Below are 17,582 nucleotides of genomic sequence, written 5' to 3'. Positions count from 1 at the left end.
CTTGCCGCGCACTTTGCTCAGCGCTCTGCGACTGCATCTTATCCCCCCGTCTTTCGCTCTCTAAAGGAGCGAGCCGAGCGGACGCCGTTCTCATTCCACACGCGTCGTTCTGAAACATACAATGCTCCTTTCAGCGAGAGGGAATTCCTCACTGCCCTCGCCGATTGCCCTGATACAGCACCAGGCCCAGACTGCATCCACGCGCAGATGCTGAAGCATCTCTCCAGGGACTGCCAGAGACACATTCTCGCGATATTTAATCGCATTTGGAGCGAAGGCGTGTTCCCGTCGCAATGGTGAGAGGGTGTTATTGTCCCCATATTGAAGCCCGGTGCGGACCCACTGGCGGTGGACAGCTATCGTCCCATTACCCTCACCAACGTTTTGTGCAAATTACTCGAACGTATGATGGGGCGGCGTTTGTGTTGGGTCCTTGAGTCGCGCGGTCTCCTCGCTCCATCCCAGGGTGGCTTCCGTCGGGGCCGGTCTGCAGTGGAAAATTTGGTGCGGCTGGAATCTGCTGTCCGTACGGCCTTTGCCCGACGTCAGCATCTCGTTGCTGTATTTTTCGATCTGCGGAAGGCGTATGACACCACATGGAGGCATCACATTCTCGCCACGTTGCATGAGTGGGGTCTTCGTGGTCGTCTCCCGGCTTTTCTTCAAAGCTTTTTATTGCGCCGCTCTTTCCGAGTGCAAGTCGGTGCCACCTCTAGTTCATCTTATATACAGGAAAATGGGGTCCCGCAGGGCTCAGTGTTGAGCGTCTCCTTATTCCTAGTGGCCATTAATGGTCTGGCTGCAGCAGTGGGGTCGTCGGTGTCTCCTTCTTTGTATGCCGACGACTTCTGCATCTCATTTAGCTCCACGACTACGGGAGTCGCAGACCGCAGGCTGCAAGTCGCCGTTTGCAAGGCAGCATCATTGGCTCTGACTCATGGTTTTCAGTTCTCTGCACCCAAGACTCGAGTTATGCACTTCTGCAGGCGTCGGACGGTCCACCCTCATCCTGAACTTTACCTCGACGGCCACCTGCTTGAAGTGGTGGACACTTGCCGCTTCTTGGGACTCGTGTTTGATGCCCGGCTCACATGGGTTCCTCATGTTACTCAGCTGAAGCAAAAATGCTGGCGGCACCTCAACGCCCTCCGCTGCCTTAGCCACACGTCTTGGGGTGCAGATCGCTGCACGCTGCTGTGATTGTACAGAGCCCTTGTGCAGTCCCGGCTTGATTATGGGAGCCTGGCCTATGGGTCTGCATCACCCTCAGTGTTGAAGTTGTTAGACCCCATACACCACTGTGGGGTTCGGCTTGCCACTGGCGCTTTTCGCACTAGCCCCGTGGATAGTCTACTGGTGGAGGCCGGGGTTCCCCCGCTGCGGATTCGCCGCCATCGTCTGCTCGCCGACTATGCTGTCCACGTGCATTGCTCGCCAGGCCATCCCAATCGTTGCCTGCTTTTCCCTGCCATGGCCCTCCATCTGCCCGAACGGCGACCTAGGTCTGGGCTTTCCGTAGCTGTCCACGTCCGGTCCCTGCTGTCGGAACTGGGGTCATTCCCTCTTCTGCCTCCCTTCCGGGTCCGGGTCCGTGCACCTACGCCTCCCTGGTGTTTGCCTCGGCCGTCCGTCCGTCTGGACTTGGTGCAGGGACCCAAGGACTCGGTTCCGCCTGTGGCCCTCCGTCGCCGTTTTCTTGCGCTCCTCGCCTCATTTCCGGGCTGTGAGCCTGTCTGATGGTTCCCTGGTTGATGGTCGCACTGCCTACGCTTTTGCTCATGCTGCCCATGTTGAGCAACGCTCCTTGCCGGCTGGCTGCAGTATTTTTACTGCAGAGCTGGTGGCCATCTTACGCGCTCTTGAGCATATACGTTTCTGCTCAGGTAGGTCTATCATCATCTGCAGTGACTCCCTGAGCAGCCTTCAGGCCATCGACCGCTGCTATCCCTCTTCTCCTCTGGTGTCCTCTATTCAGGAGTCTGTTTCCGCCATTGCCCGTTCTGGTCGTTCGGTGGTCTTGGTTTGGACGTCAGGTCATGTTGGCATCCCGGGGAAAGAACGTGTTGACAGGCTGGCCAAAGGGGCGATCGACGCCCCAGCTTTGGAGATCGGCCTCACAGCTCGCGATCAGCAGCTGGTGTTGCGCCGTAAGGTGCTTGGGGTGTGGTCTGCTGAGTGGCGAGGCATGACGGCGCCTAATAAACTGCGGGCTGTCAAGGAGACGACCGATGTGTGGCGCTCCTCCCTGCGGTCTTCTCGCAGGGACTCTGTTATCCTGTGTCGGCTGCGCATCGGCCATACATACCTGACGCACGGCCATCTTTTGCGTCGGGAGGATCCCCCCCCTGTGTCAGTGTGGGTCCCGGCTGACGGTCGCCCACATTTTATTGGAGTGTCCCCCACTGCCCACCCTTCGGCAGTCTTTTAATCTCCCGGGCACCTTGCCTTTGATTTTGTGCGACGATGCCTCCATGGCTGACAGTGTTTTACATTTTATCCGTGCTAGTCCTTTTTATGGTTCCATTTAGAGTGGTCCTGCACCTTTCCCTTTGTGTGTCTCTTGTCCTCGAGTCTCTCATATTTGGTTGCAGATTTTAGTGTGTAGTCGGTTGGTTGACTCTTTCCCTTTTTTGTAGTCGTGGTCAGTCAACCAGTCTCCGGCCGTCTTCTTTTCTTCTGTTTCTTTTGTCTGGTGTTCATCTGTCCGCTTCGTGTCTGTAGTGTTCGTTACCCATTTGTGTTCTTTTAGGGCCTGGGGGGGGGGGGAGTCTCCTTCCCCTTGGGGTTTTACCTGTTTCGTGCATTTCTGTCTCGCCTGTTTTTGGAATGGGGGACTGATGACCTTAGCTGTTTAGTCCCCCTTAAACATCCCAACAACCACCACCACCACCAGAGAAGACGACGTATCAATTTTAACCATGCATGTCGAAGTTTTGACCAACCATGTGTGCTTTCTGGGTTTATTATTTGACTTGAAATTAACTTGGCTCCCACACAGGAAAGATCTACAAATAAAAGGCTTTCAGTCATTGAATATTTTGAAATGCCTTAGTGGAAAAGCATGGGAAACAGACAGGTCTCGCCATTTGCAGTTTTATACGGCACTTGTTCAGTCACTTTTAGGTTATGGCAGCATGGTCCATGGATCAGCCTGTATTTCCTACCTCAAGATGTTGGACGCTGTCCACCATGAAGGGATTTAGATATCAGGTGGAGCCCTTTGAACCAGCCCAGTTCAGAGTCTATGTGCAGAGGCTGGTGAACCACCACTTTGGATTTGGCAGCATATCCTTTATGCTTGACGGCACTGAAAACTCGGCGACCTCTCAGTCATTGGCATTTAGTGCAGCTTTGAATGGCTTTTCAGGAATCAACCCCATGCGACCAAGCCATCGGGAAACATGCTACTGACTGTCTCAAGGACCTGGATCTACCAGACCTCCGAATACGCAGCCAGGGATGGAATGCGTTGCCGCCTTGTTGTCTTCAGAGGCCCAAAGCGATTTTAGGCTGGACGTGGTACAAGAAAACTTGTACTCCAGATTACGTTTTTACAAATTTATTTTCTTCCATTTTAAGTATGGACCACAGTTTTTTCATTGGTTATACAGGTGGATCCCAGCAAGATAATGTCCTTGATTGTCCCACTGTTTTCCATGATAGGGTTTTCAAAGTACATCTTCCGGAACAGTTTACAAATTATGATTTGGAGTTGTGTGGCATTATGATGGCACTGGAGAGGATTCACAGACATCACTGTGCATAGTTTCTTGTCTGTTCCAACTCGCTTAATGCACCAAAAGCACTTCATCAAATGCATTGATTCAGTGCATCCATGACTGCTTACAGTAGTTCCAACACCATGGCAAGGAGGTGAATTTTTTGCTGTGTACTTGGCCATATCGGGACACAGGGAATTGACATGTCCGCCAAAGGCACCGAGGAGGCATGTCAGGATGGTTTTGTCTGTCAATTCCCCATCCTAATGCAAGCCATCATCTCATTTTCTGACAAACGCATCATGTCTCAGTGGGAGACTGAATGTTTGAAGGTTACAGAAAACAAACTGTGGTCACTCAAATCGACCACACAGGCAAGACGGATTTTGTCAGCCTCACCACTGGAAGGAGGTTATTCTTACCAGGCGGTGCATTGGACATAGCCCTTTAACACATGGCTTCCTCCTCTGGTGGGAGGTTATTCTTACCAGGCGGTGCATTGGACATAGCCCTTTAACACATGGCTTCCTCCTCTGGTGGGAGGATCCACCACTCTGTGGGTCTTGTAGTGTGTTGCTTTCAGTTCAGCATATTTTGGCAACACGTGTTTTATATACTGATGTCAGGGCAGCACTCAGTTTTGATGCAGATGTGCCCACCATCCTCACCAATACTGATTCTAGTGTTACGAGAGTGGTGACATTTTATGAACTGTCAGGCCTCATTCCTAAATTGGCAGGGAAGGGAGCAGACTTCAATACATTAAAAACTGCTCCGCATGGGGGGACAGCCTTCGGCTCCACCCTTGAGATTGGCATGGTGCTAATGACTGTGATTGTTGAGTGCCCCTCACCTGAAATTGTCATCGCCATCAACATCGTCATTGATGTCGACATCGGCATCATCATCGTCATCATCATCATCACAATCATCATCTTACAGCATTCTAGTATCTTTGAAATAATACTGCACATCAATAAAGTCTACTTCATGTCAAAGAATAGTTCATATCTATAGCAGATGAAAATGTATAAGTAACATATAATTACTAACAAAAAGCAAATAATAGCTCATACACAGCAGAAATATGCTTTGTTTAAAAACAAACAGATATAGTTCACTATAAAAATTCTTCGAATTCCACTTCAGGTTAAAAAGGCAGTACTGAAAACAATTGTTGCACTGGCATATAAGGGACATCTTAATGGAGAAACTGGAATGGAATTTATTGAATATATTGTTAGGAACAGCCGTTCGTCTTCCACTGATGTAAGTATAGTAACTGCTAATTTATACTGTTTTTCATACCTGTAGTTTTTGGTTGTACTGAAGCTTTGTGATGTATTAATCTCTGCAGCAGGCTGCAAATTACACAGATTCAGAAAATGTTTTGGAAGATCTCTCGCATACATGTGCCAGTACATTGTATCTGCTTACTACAACTGTATCTGAAGTGGAAGGAACTCTTTGGCCACTTCTGATGAAGTGCTATTTATTAAGTGAATACACTACAGCTTGTACTCCAATTGCTCGTTGCCTTGCTCATTTGTCTTCCAAGGACTGCTGCGAGAAGATGTTGTCTGGAGGAATGGGGAACGAACACAGTAAGTGGAGAAAGTTATCAATAATGAAATATCCTTTCAATTAAAAATAGTGCTTGCTTCTGTTGTTGCATGTTGTTGTATAGTTATTACATTTCTGCTGTTGGATTTGAAAAGATTTAGTATCAAATATTTGAGATGGAGTTTACGTGATGGTATTCCTGTAATTCCCCCCCCCCCCCCCAACCTTATTCCAAATCTTTTGAAAGGACATTCTAGTACCTATTGACTTGCAATTTGTCACAACTTACTGTATGAATGGTTCACAGCACTGTCCTTCCATGGAGAGTTCATTTTAGAATGCAGCCATTTCTTAAAACTTGAAGTGGAAAGGTAATATAATCACTGATCTTTGTGGTAGGGGTGCTATGACACAGCTCAAATTCAGAATTTTTCAGAAATGCTTCGGTTTAGCACTGCTTTTATGCTACAAGAGGGAGAACAAGATCCACTTCTCCCAGATTCATTCAAAAACATTTGCAAGATGACTTAAGCATACCAATATATAATTTTTCAAAGATCCCAGGTTTGAGTCCTGGTCTGGCACATAGTTGTATTTTGCCAAGAGGTTTCAAATCAGTCTATTCTCTATTGCAGATTGAAAAGTCATTCCCAATTCAGTCTGTAATTGTACACTCAACTGTAAGTACAAATTGAAGTATTTGCTATGCAAAAATTCTGATGCTGTGAATCTGGAACAAAGGGAATGAGTTGCTTGGTAGGAGAAGTTTGTGCCTTATTTTGAATCTCATTGAGTTAGTGACTTTATCGGAATGAAGTATCTTCCATAACACATGCTCCATATGTGCTTTGTGGGACATATGTTGGTTGATGACTGTAATATTTTGACTTGGGGGAGTGGAGGAAAGGACATACACCAGGGTGTCTCTTGGACTTGATGCCATTATGAAATGTGACATCAAAACTGTGGACTATGTAAATGTTATTAAGTGTCAATGTCACAGTTTTTGGGTTTTGGTACAGCATTGTTCTTGCCAGAATCTTCTGATCCAATATTTTGGCCTTCTTGTTAAGGTCTTCCAGGAACTCTGTGTGCACTGTGCCATGAACTGCAGATTTTTAATGTCTACTATACATTTAAATGCAGCTGTTTTGCATTCCAAATGTGGACCAACATCTTCTTAGATGTGTTACATTTTTGGATGCTCAATGTGTATACAAAATTTACAAAGTATTTGGTATTTCACATGTATGACAGAGGCCTTATATTGTGCCTACTAGAACATGAGCTGCACAGACTTGGTAATGTTGTGAGTTCTGTTAGTGTTCCATAGAGAAAAATAAATTCTGGATAATTTTTTAATTTGTGATGATATAATTTCAAATATTGCACAGAAAAGCAATACAGCTCTAAACTTGGAAAGATGTTTGTGAATGTCAGTGTGTAGATAGTAATGATTGACTCTGAATACAGCCAGGAAAGACAAAGTGGCGAATGCTATTTGGCTTCCCCCCTAGTGGCTGAGGTTTTTTTGTATCTAATTTACAAACAAAGGAACCTAAGCCGTTGCAGTGCTGTTTCCTTCTTTTGTACAAACTCTAACCTTCAGGCTATCATCTCCCAAGTGGCTACAAATCTTTTGAGGGTACTGGTATAGTGAGCTTAGGACCTTGAGCCATTGCAGTACTCCTTCCTTTCCTATGATGTAATACTATTCTGTGACTGCATCTTCACTTTGACTTGGTCTCTGGGATGGCTTCCATATTGACAATTTGGCTTTTATATCAGTCACTGACTGAGGTTACTTACTTAAACATTTTTACATTGTTATTACACTTTTTCAGCTAATGTATGATTGGCCCCCAGAAGCAGGTTTGGCTTTAAATTTTTTCAAAATTTTCTGGTAGTTTGGGCCTTGCAAGGAATGTCGCTCATAGTGGTGCTCATTGCACCGAAGTTACATTCTGCCATAAGCACTTTGTGTGCCCAAACCCTAACACAGTAGCCAACACAACATTGACACATGAGCTTTATGGACCATGGGACAGGTCATTCATCCTCTCTTTCTGATCCACAATCAAATAACCCCAAACCAGAGTTAGGACTCTGCAAGGAGAACAATAGTAAAAAGAAGAAAGGGAACAAAGAAAAACTGATGGTGAAGATGAACCTAATGGCTTCAGTTGCACTGGACCCCCCCACCCCTTCCCCCTCTAATGACACCTCTCATTACAGACATTGAAATTGTGCATCCCTACACAACAAATAGTACAGTCAGAGACTGAATGTGACCCATCTTCTTGCCTCTTTGCCACTACTCCTGGCTACCGCTACAACGATGATGGATTGAAATGTAATGGTCATTTTCACCACCTAATGGAGCTCTGACATCTCCTTTCCTTTTATGCAGAAATATTTATAGTCCTTCAGGAACCTCCCTGAAACATACCTGACACAATCACTGACAATTCATAGAGTTGACCCTGAAAGGTGCATCAGGTGATAGAGACATTGCAGCTTGAGTACATTTTTAGTGATCGTGTTTCATTCAATACATCATTAGTGGCTTTGACTATTCACATACATACAGCTATGGATTTTACTCTGTGTAACGCCTATCTACCTCCAAACAGGGTTCTGACATGTCAGGAGATATTGACTTTAACCATGAGCAATCTCCATACCCTTTACTCCTCTTGGAAAATTTCATTGCCCACAACCCATTGCGGGACGGTGATATTACATCGAGTTGATGTACTCTAATGGAGCAATTAATCACAAGAATGACTTGTGTTTACTAAACAGTGTCATACGTATTCTTGTGTGTATATGAGCTACATGTGCAAACAATAAATTGGTTTGCAAAGCACTTAGGCAATAAAGTAAAAAAAATTCCACAAATATTGTGTATGCCTATGCTGTGGATTATTTGTTAAGGGTAGAGTTGTCACATTTGAAATTATGATAAATTAAGCAAATTCATAATTAGTGGTGTAACTGATTAATGAAGAGTGTGGTGCGGCCCAAACAATTTAGAGCAATAAAAATGCAGTGTCAAACATTGGAATTAAACAGATATAATAGCACAAAAGACTATAACTGCTTTGGGTTTTTCTGAAATGTAATTGTCATTCCTTAAGTTGTATTCATCATTCGGATTTGCTGCTCTTACATTGGTCATGTTTGCAGATACAGATTACTGGATATGAAGTTTGCCTGTTATGGAAAACACTCCTTTCTTTTCTATAAACCCAAAAATGTTTTGAGACCTTTGTGCTATTCTCAGTGAGTCTTCATTATTAACTTCTCAATTTTACATTGTAGGGAAACCTAACTATACTTCTGTGATCAACACATTGACAGTTAGCTCCTAAATAATGAAATTGTCTGGGATATGGTCTGAATATAATTTTTACAGATTTAGGTGTACACCACATACAGGGCGAATCACCTAAACTTTGCACTGCAAATACTGCGGAAGCAGAAAGTGCTATTGAAGAAGTGTGGTTTTCACAGAATGGATTAGTAGTCAGGGGCTCATATTGTTAGCCAATAAACAGATTATAATAATACTTAGAAGTTGTATTTTTCTGCAAACATACATTTTTTGAATGGAACAGTGCCCATTGACATTAACAAACTAAAAGTAGGATAAATTAGAATGTCAGTGGTGTTAGTTGCAGGACTCTAGTGTGTCATTTATGAGATATCGTATTTTTAAAACTTTGAATACACAGTCCAAGCTGTAGGTCATGACTGGACGATGGCATTTGTCAGTTCAGAAAAAGCTGACATGCTCATGGTGTATGTAAAATGTAGGAAGAATACAGTTTGTTCTTGTATAGTGTATGTGGTAAGATATCGCAACAGGTGTTGACAATCTTGGCAATTATTTATCAACCTCTTCAGCAAACTATGTGAAAGTGGTAGTGTGACACGTAGACAACGTAACAGGAGGAGACAAGTGATGACAGAAATTAATGTTCTTGCTGCCTTTGATGTTGATCTGCACATTAGCTCCCATGCAATCGCATGGGAAAGGGGCATGAGTGAGGCAAGTGTCCTATGCACTCTCCATTGACGTAGGTTTCATCCCTGTCACATCTTTCTCCCACAAGAGCTGCATGAAAATGATTATGAGAATCATATTAATTTCTGTACATGGGCACTAAGACATGATACTCCAGAAGTATACGCAACAGGCCATTTCGCCTACACATCCTAATGGCAGTCCATCTGCAGCAACAGACTGTATTACAGTGTGCTCAGTGTATAGTAAGTGCTCACTGAACCTATATGAGCTACATGTCAATGTCCTTTTATAGTATTTGGGGAGAGAACATATAAAAACATTGGTAGCCTACATCCATCGGCACTCAGCAGAAAACCCAGATGACATGGCAGTAACGTACAAAACTATTTATTGAACAGTCCATAGTCTGGCAGGAATACTTAAAATAAAGACTGTAAGTGCTGCAACTTCAAATTCCATGATTAGCAGTGAAGTTATCTCTCCAAACAACCTATAAGCTTACATATCCAAGTCCATAATAAACAACAGTGCAAGGGACAAGTTGCAAATCGACACTTCTGTGCCAGAGGAGAAGATACTAGTAGTAACTGAATGTGACATGACAGTAGTGTTGGTAAGGAGATTTTATAAGAGGGCCACACAAGGGGATGCAGACAGTAAGTCTCGACCAGCACACAAAGTTATACTTGTGTTACAACAGAGGCTGTGCTATGTTAAAATACACAGAGCAGGTTGCCTAACGAAGCCTTAAATTTCCCTGGACTGCCATGCTACAGATGTTTGCATTGTGGACACGGTAAGAAGCAAGTAATAGCCAAACATGAGACAATCACAGGGTTGGTACACACGGCATTAATGTATGTCTAAAAGGAGCAGTTCCTGTATGTGTCCACTACTAAGGAGCTTATAATTAAATGGATAAAACATGGCATCAGTACTTAACACAAGAAGAAGTTAAACATAGATTGGCTTATAATAATTTCAGTTATCAAGGAGCTCGTGCATCGTCAAAAAATAGGCAATATGCAAACATGACAGCAGTACAACCAGTCAATATGCAGTATTTCCTCCATTACCAGTGCCTGTGGCTGTCTGCCACCTCACTATGTTCAGCAAGTGCAGCTCCCTCCAGCTGCCGTACATACATACAGGACAAACCACCTCAGAATCTTACTTGAATTTACTGGCTATGTACAGGCTACCCAAAGCTTCAGTCAGATACTGGTACTACATCTCTATTGCAACAGTTTGGCTGTACACATTTTGTGGTGGGATGACTTCAAAGCCCATCACACAACATGTTGGTGCAAGTATGATGATTGCAATGATGGGCTATTAATGACAACCCTAGAAGACAAAAACCTAGTGTTCCTGAATGACAGATACCTATAGGAATAACCTCACACCATTACAGACAAGCAAGAGGCCTCAACTTCCTATAGCAGAGAGACTAAGCAACAGAAGGCCTGTTTGGCCAATTGCTGTGTTTTACAGTCTTTTTGCTGTGCCTATCTGCGACTCAGGATCTTCGCTAAATGGTGAGTAGCAACTATCCTTTTCATAATATTGTCATTATTCCACCCTGGAGTTCCCATTGTTCACAGTGAATCATGTGGCACTACTAACCACCTGGAAAGTAAATGTAGACAGTTTAGGTTCCAATTACCTACCACTTATTCTGATTTTACATATTATGGTGGAAGAACCATGCTGGATCTACACTGCACAGAGATGGAAAATTGAGAAAGCTGACTAAAATAAATATATTGACAGATTAAAAATGAGCCTTCCACAATTACACACATCTGAAGATCCTAGTCCCCTACTATTCCAAAGTAACATGGTGCATTACTATGACCATCATAGGGGCAATTTCTCAACAGGAGCTAATTTGCATTGCAAACAGAGCCAATCCTATTGGTGTGGAGACAAATGTCAGAGAGCCATCAACAAACATAGTGAAGCACTGAAAAAATAAGAGAGCCTGCAAAAAATACAGTTGGAAACCAAGGAGTTTTTGAAAAATAAGAAGAGGATGAGTGTGAAAGAAACTCTGCTACTCTTTAACTAAGGACACTACAACGTCAAGTGTGTGGAAGAAGATGAAGAGTTGGAAGAGACCCTCGATGCCTCACCGTAACAATTCCATATCTATGAACTGTGTTCTGGAACAGATGCTACAAAATGAGTTCCTCCATTACACAGCTGCCTATCACAGAGCATCCAAACACTTGATGGTAGTCACCCTCTCAGTGATTGAGCTGCAGAGAGCGTTCTCCTTTGTTAAAAATGCTGCTCCCAGACCAGATAATATCTACTCTACAATTTGCTATCATTTCTGTCATATGAGGGACAATGATAGTACTCAGTATGTAAAATAAAATGTGGTATGAACATATTGAGCTCATGGAGATAGCCAGAGTGATACCTATGCTCAAACTAGGGAAGAATTCTGATTCACTAGCTTCGTACCGATCAATAACATTACTACAACGTCTCTAAAAAGTGCCAGAAGGAATAGTCAAATTCTGATTAGAGTGGTGTTTTAAATACTGTGACCTATTCCGTAGTTATCAGGTGCATTTTCACAAAGGGGAAAGGTACTGAAGATGTCAAGTACCCTGTAGATGCACTGTATCTGGCGGTCATGTCAATTGTGCATCCTCGTGTGAGATACATGCGTGACACCACACCTCAGGGAATGGCAAGCGAAGGAAGAGCTCGCTCGCTTGCACCGTGCTGGTGGGAGATTCAGAAGAGCCATCTCCTGCTTAGCTGTGAGCAGGATGCAGTGTGCTGGGGGACAATCAACGAATATGCCATCAATAGCGCAATCCTCCTTCCCCCCTCCCCCCCCCCCCCCCTAAAAATTGCACACTATCATTGCATAGTGAGGGTGCAGGCAGTCAGGCAGTGATGAAATGGAGCCCTATGCCCTGCTGCTGCTGATGGGGTTGACTGTGATGTGATGACAAATGGCGCCAGTCAACCCATGTGCCAACGTTCATCTTGCGAACCACTGGGAACATCTGCCAAGAAACCAGAATTCCATCCAATGGCACAGGTGGATGCAGGATTGGCACTGCTAAGGACGCAGAACACTGTACAGCTGGTGCAGGCTCGATGCCCACGACGGCTATAACAGCAAACAGTGTTGGGTGCAGCGGCCGTGGCTGGGGAGACGAGCAGCAGCAATCTGCATACCAGTTGTTGGGAGACCCATGCACCTGGACATTAGGCACTGGCAAGGACTGCTCAGAAATGCAGCAGGTTGAGTTGCAGGTGGCATGTGTGAAAAATGAAAACCTACTGCAAGATCACTATAATTATAGAAATGAAATTGGTTTTGGTGCCATTGATGGGTGTCTGATGTGCCGTGCATGGTATGAGTACAGCTAGACATCTGAGTGAAGACACTGATTCGCAGTTGTGAGGCTTGTTAGAGATACATTAGAAGACTTTATCCTTCATGCGAACTTCATTGCGGAGGTAGCATTAGAAACAGAATAGCGAGGGTGAAGAGATGCAGCAGACTGCAGTGGCAACGGCCCAGTAATAGTTCTGCTTGTGAAACAATCATGAGCAGGCATAGTGCAACAGGTGCTCAGAAACAACAAGAAAGCATTTTCTCTCTAATGTGGAGCATGAAATATTGTCATCTCTTCCTTGAAAATGTGAATGAAACATTCAGTATCATTGTTAGATTGAGGAGAGAATGATGTCATTCATTTATGTTGAATTACATTTTATTGGAAAAAAATGTTGAAATTTCAATGAAGAAAATTGTGGACCATTGTCTGAAACAATTGTTTGTGATGAACCACCTAAGCAATAGACAGAAGTGAGTCCTTTAATAGTGCTAGCACTAGTAGTCGAATGCATTGGAATAACAAAAGAATATTTGCCATATGCATTGACAATAATGAACCATTTTGTGACCCAAAATAGATCAGCAAAATCAGTATGTATACATTGCCAAACACCATCAGGTGAAAGCCAGTTGAAAACTTCTTTGTGCGGTGCTGCCTGATCATTTGTGTGTACATGGTAGTGGGTGATCGTATTTTCTGTTTCTTTATCTAGCCCGAGCCAAATGCAATCAAAAAAATGGTTCAAATGGCTCTGAGCACTATGGGACTTAACATCTATGGTCATCAGTCCCCTAGAACTTAGAACTACTTAAACCTAACTAACCTAAGGACAGCACACAACACCCAGTCATCACGAGGCAGAGAAAATCCCTGACCCCGCCCGGAATCGAACCCGGGCCAAATGCAGTCCTGCCATGCTAATGCTAGTGCTTAGTTCTAATGATTCCCCAGTGTCCTCTATATAACAGTTTCAAAACATTGTTGCAAAGATGATGGAATCAGGACTAGTATTTGTTCCTTAGGAGAATGCAATAAAATTACATCATTCTGAATAGAGACGCTGTTGAATTGTACATGGTATTTGCGACTATTGTGTCTGCGACTGATTTTGGATTATGCGGCCAATCCAACTAAACATAGTACTTGAGCAATCGTAGCAACTGAACATGTTCAGTAGTCTGTGAGATTCATTAAGAATCGATGGGAAAAGCTTGCTGTGCTTGCAAATCAGAATGATTAATTTGGAGACAAGAAACCTCAGATGTGTCAAAACCTGGATAATTTCCCTTAGGTAAGGGAGACAGTTTGCACGTTGAGGTGTATGATGAAAAAATTTCATTTTGGCAATTGGAAAGAAGTAGTGATAAACATTGCAATTTCTGAACTGTACGATCAGTTACATCTTTTGCTAGATGAAAAGGAGCAGTCAGAGGCTCATGATTGGTCACAAGATAAAATTTTTGACCCACAGATATTAATGAAATAATGGGAGACTATGAATTATGGCTAAAGCTTCCTTTTCCAGCTAACAGTAATCGACTGAGACCTTGTTAAACGTCTCAGACACAAATGCTACATGGCATTCTATGGTGCCCACCTTGATTTTTTTGTCAACCCAAAATCAGTTGAAAAGATGTGGAATTTGTTGTTGGACATCGTGGAATATTCCCACTTCAGCCCTTGTAGCTTCCTGAAGTTCTGATAGCAGCAGCACTTTACATAGCCTTCAAAATGGTATCTGTAACAGAGGTGCATTTCAAGCAAAGAACTGTGATTGAATTTCTTTTGGTGGAAAACCAAAGCATTGCAGATATTCATACGTGTTTGCAGAATGTCTACAGAGCCCTGGCAGTAAAGAAGAGCACAATGAGTCATTGGCTGAGGCGTGTGTCATCATCACGACAAGGTCAAACCTGTCCAATGTCCCACATGCCTGCTGGCCACACACAGCTGTGCTACCCCCACGAAATTGAAGAAATGACATCGAACATGTTCGTTCCCACAAAAATGCAAATGAATTTCTCATTTTCTGTGACAGTGGAAGGTCTCACAAGTCTCAGTGCCCAAGAGCAGCTCACAAAACTTCATTGGTCTGTTCTTCCTCATTCACTCTACAGCCCGCATCTCACTCCTTCTGACTTCCACCTGTTTGGCCCAATGAAGAATGCACTCTGTGGGAAGCAGTATATGGATGATGGAGAGGCTATTGATGGAGCAAGACATTGGCTTCCACGTCGACCAGTAGAGTGGTATTGTGCGAGCATATAGGCCATCCTATTAAGTTCAGGTAAGGCCATCACACTGAATGGAGATTATAGATAAAAAGAGTAGGATATTGTAGCGTAAAGAGTGGGGAGTAATATGATGTATTGGAATCTTGAATAAAATCAATCTAATTTCGTTAAAAAATGTGTTGCATTGCTTATTTAATGCCTCCATAGTTGATAAATGACATTTTTATTTGTATATGCAAAGACAAGACTGCTTGCTTTTTATGTATTATTTAATTTTACTAGGCCTGTATTGAGCATGTGCTCAACAACAGCTGTCTTATATTTTACTTTTAAGCTTTTGTAGAAGTTTTTTCACTTATTCTGTTAATTTCACATGCTTCTTGGCACATTCTCATGTTACCATACATGAGGCAAATTGTGCTTTATAATGCCATTGACACATTTTACTCAGATGTCAAATATGTCACTGATATTATAAAAAGCACAGTCTGCCTCATTTATAGTAATATGAGAAAGTGCCAGAAAGAATTTAAAATTAACAGAACATCTGAAAGAACTTCTATGAAGGCTTAAAAATAAAAATAAGACAGGCTATGATGATCATAGGCTTGGTACTCGCCTGGTAAATTAAAAAAAAATTAAAAGGCAGGCACTCTTGTCTTTATGTACAAATAAAAATTTCAGTTATCAATGAAATGTATCTTATTGTTCATACTAATCTCTTGATGGAAAGGATGGACCTTCAGGGAGTATTAACATGCAGCCAACAGAAAGAGCTCTCGTGGAAGTCCTGGGGAAATACATCATAAGAATTGCAGTAAAGAAAAAAAACAAGGTACAAATTTACCAAAAGTCATTCATAGTAGTTAAGAGAGAGGAGGAATTGTTTCAAAAACCAAGGATCTCCTCTTTCTACAAAGCTTTAGAAGCTGTTGTTGGCTCTTTGAAAGGAGTAAAATGAGTTTGAACAGCAATTACAAAAGTGTCTAAATGTTCATCATAAAAAAAGGTGACTATCTTACAGTTACCGTATTTACTCGAGTCTAAGCCGCACTCGAATCTAAGCCGCACCTGAAAAATGGGACTCGAAATCAAGGGAAAAAAATTTCCCGAATCAGCCGCACCTGAAATTTGAGACTCGAAATTCAAGGGGAGAGAAAAGTTTTAGGCAGCATCTCCAAATCGAAACAAAGTTGGTCCACTGTAGTATGAGACAATTTAGGTCGAATGACTGACGATACAGCTACAGTAGTTTGGTTCGAGTCGTAAGTTTAGCAGTTAAGCTTTACCAGGTAGCCATTGCTATGCGTCAGGCGCTCCGTCCGTATTTATACGGGTACCCTTCCTTTTTCACGTGCTTCGTCTGGTTTGAATTGATTGCTTATTTTTCTTTGATCTGATAAGCGCAGTTTTCTTTGTTATAGGTGTTTACGTCACTCTACGCTGAAAATGCATTACTGTACTGTGTCATGCATTGTTTGTCGTACTCTGATACTGCGTATTTACGGCCTGTCGCCGATCGCGGCATGGCTTGCTTTTGAGCGCGCTACCGCCGCTTACAAATAAAAAAAAAAAAGAAAAAGAGAGAGAGAGAGAGGAATCGTCTCATTAGCGAAACAATGGCAAGAGACTGCTACTTGTTGTTACTTACACTGCTGCTTTCTTTGATAATGATTAACAAGAACCAAATAATAGACTGCGTATGATAGAAGATGTTCTGAACGAGAGTTTAGCGAAAATTTTTCTCCGTTTGATAATCTTTGCAGGCGCCTCTTCAGTACATTACATTCTGCACAGAAATTAGAGTCATCTTAGATTTAAAAATCTAGGCAATTGCCTCGCTTCATTTCTGATTGTATCACTGTTTAGCATAAGAATAATACGAACATACACATGACATGATATAATTATATTCTTCCGCGTTTGCTGTTGTCTCACTCTAGTTTTGCGGTTTATTACGCAGACAGGATTTAAATGAGATAGTAGCAAACACGAAACAATACATGGCAAAATGTTTATATTCGTATTATTCTTATGGTGACGAGAATACTGCATGTGATTCACAGTTTATAAAAGTTCGTATTAGCAACCATCTCTTCTCACAGATAGGAAAAAATTCAGAACGTAGAGTTGGCCATATTGACAAACATCCTAAACATTCTTGCCAGTCGGGTTTTCGTAGTACATTGAAATGCTGCTACATTCGAAGATGAACAACACGGAATTAGTATTTACTTCGTTGGATAATGTAGGAAAATGCAGTGGTCGAAACTCGGCGCGGAGAAAAAAAGCTTGTCTTCCACCTTTTTTTTTTTTTTTTTTAATTTATTTACTGACGCAGAGGTTTTGGCGCCAGTATTTATCTTTGTGCCTACAAACAGCACCATACAAAGCATGCCTGTGTAGCGCTACATATATTCGACGGCAGAACTAAGTTGTGACGGCACCCACCGACCTTTTTAAGAACTTCCGCTTACTTTGCACTCGATTCTAAGCCGCAGGCGGTTTTTTGGATTACAAAAACCGGAAAAAAAGTGCGGCTTAGATTCGAGTAAATACGGTACTTAATTGCATAATACCACAAATTTCAGCTAGGCATTTAGTAACATCACATGATTGAATGGAAACTGAGCGTAAAGAATTAGGATGAATTATCAGAGGT

General features: G+C 42.8%; 1 protein-coding gene across 3 annotated transcripts in view; it reads left to right on the top strand.

Annotated features, from left to right (window-relative positions):
• The window catches only part of LOC124595224 (maestro heat-like repeat-containing protein family member 1), a 271,523-nt gene that overhangs the window by 76,805 nt on the left and 177,136 nt on the right, over nt 1-17,582 (top strand). For 2 of the 3 annotated variants that reach the window (XM_047133878.1, XM_047133880.1), the window contains exons 10-11: nt 4,869-4,988; nt 5,077-5,323. In XM_047133878.1, the coding sequence (XP_046989834.1) occupies nt 4,869-4,988; nt 5,077-5,323 (367 nt within the window). The remainder of the gene's footprint in view (nt 1-4,868; nt 4,989-5,076; nt 5,324-17,582) is intronic. The other variant, XM_047133879.1, reaches the window with a different exon arrangement.

The sequence above is a fragment of the Schistocerca americana genome, chromosome 2, assembly GCF_021461395.2.
Source record: "Schistocerca americana isolate TAMUIC-IGC-003095 chromosome 2, iqSchAmer2.1, whole genome shotgun sequence".
In the NCBI taxonomy this organism is placed as follows: Eukaryota; Metazoa; Arthropoda; class Insecta; order Orthoptera; family Acrididae; genus Schistocerca; species Schistocerca americana.
Note: the sequence above shows the minus strand (reverse complement) of the source record. Positions and strands in the feature narration are given on the sequence as shown.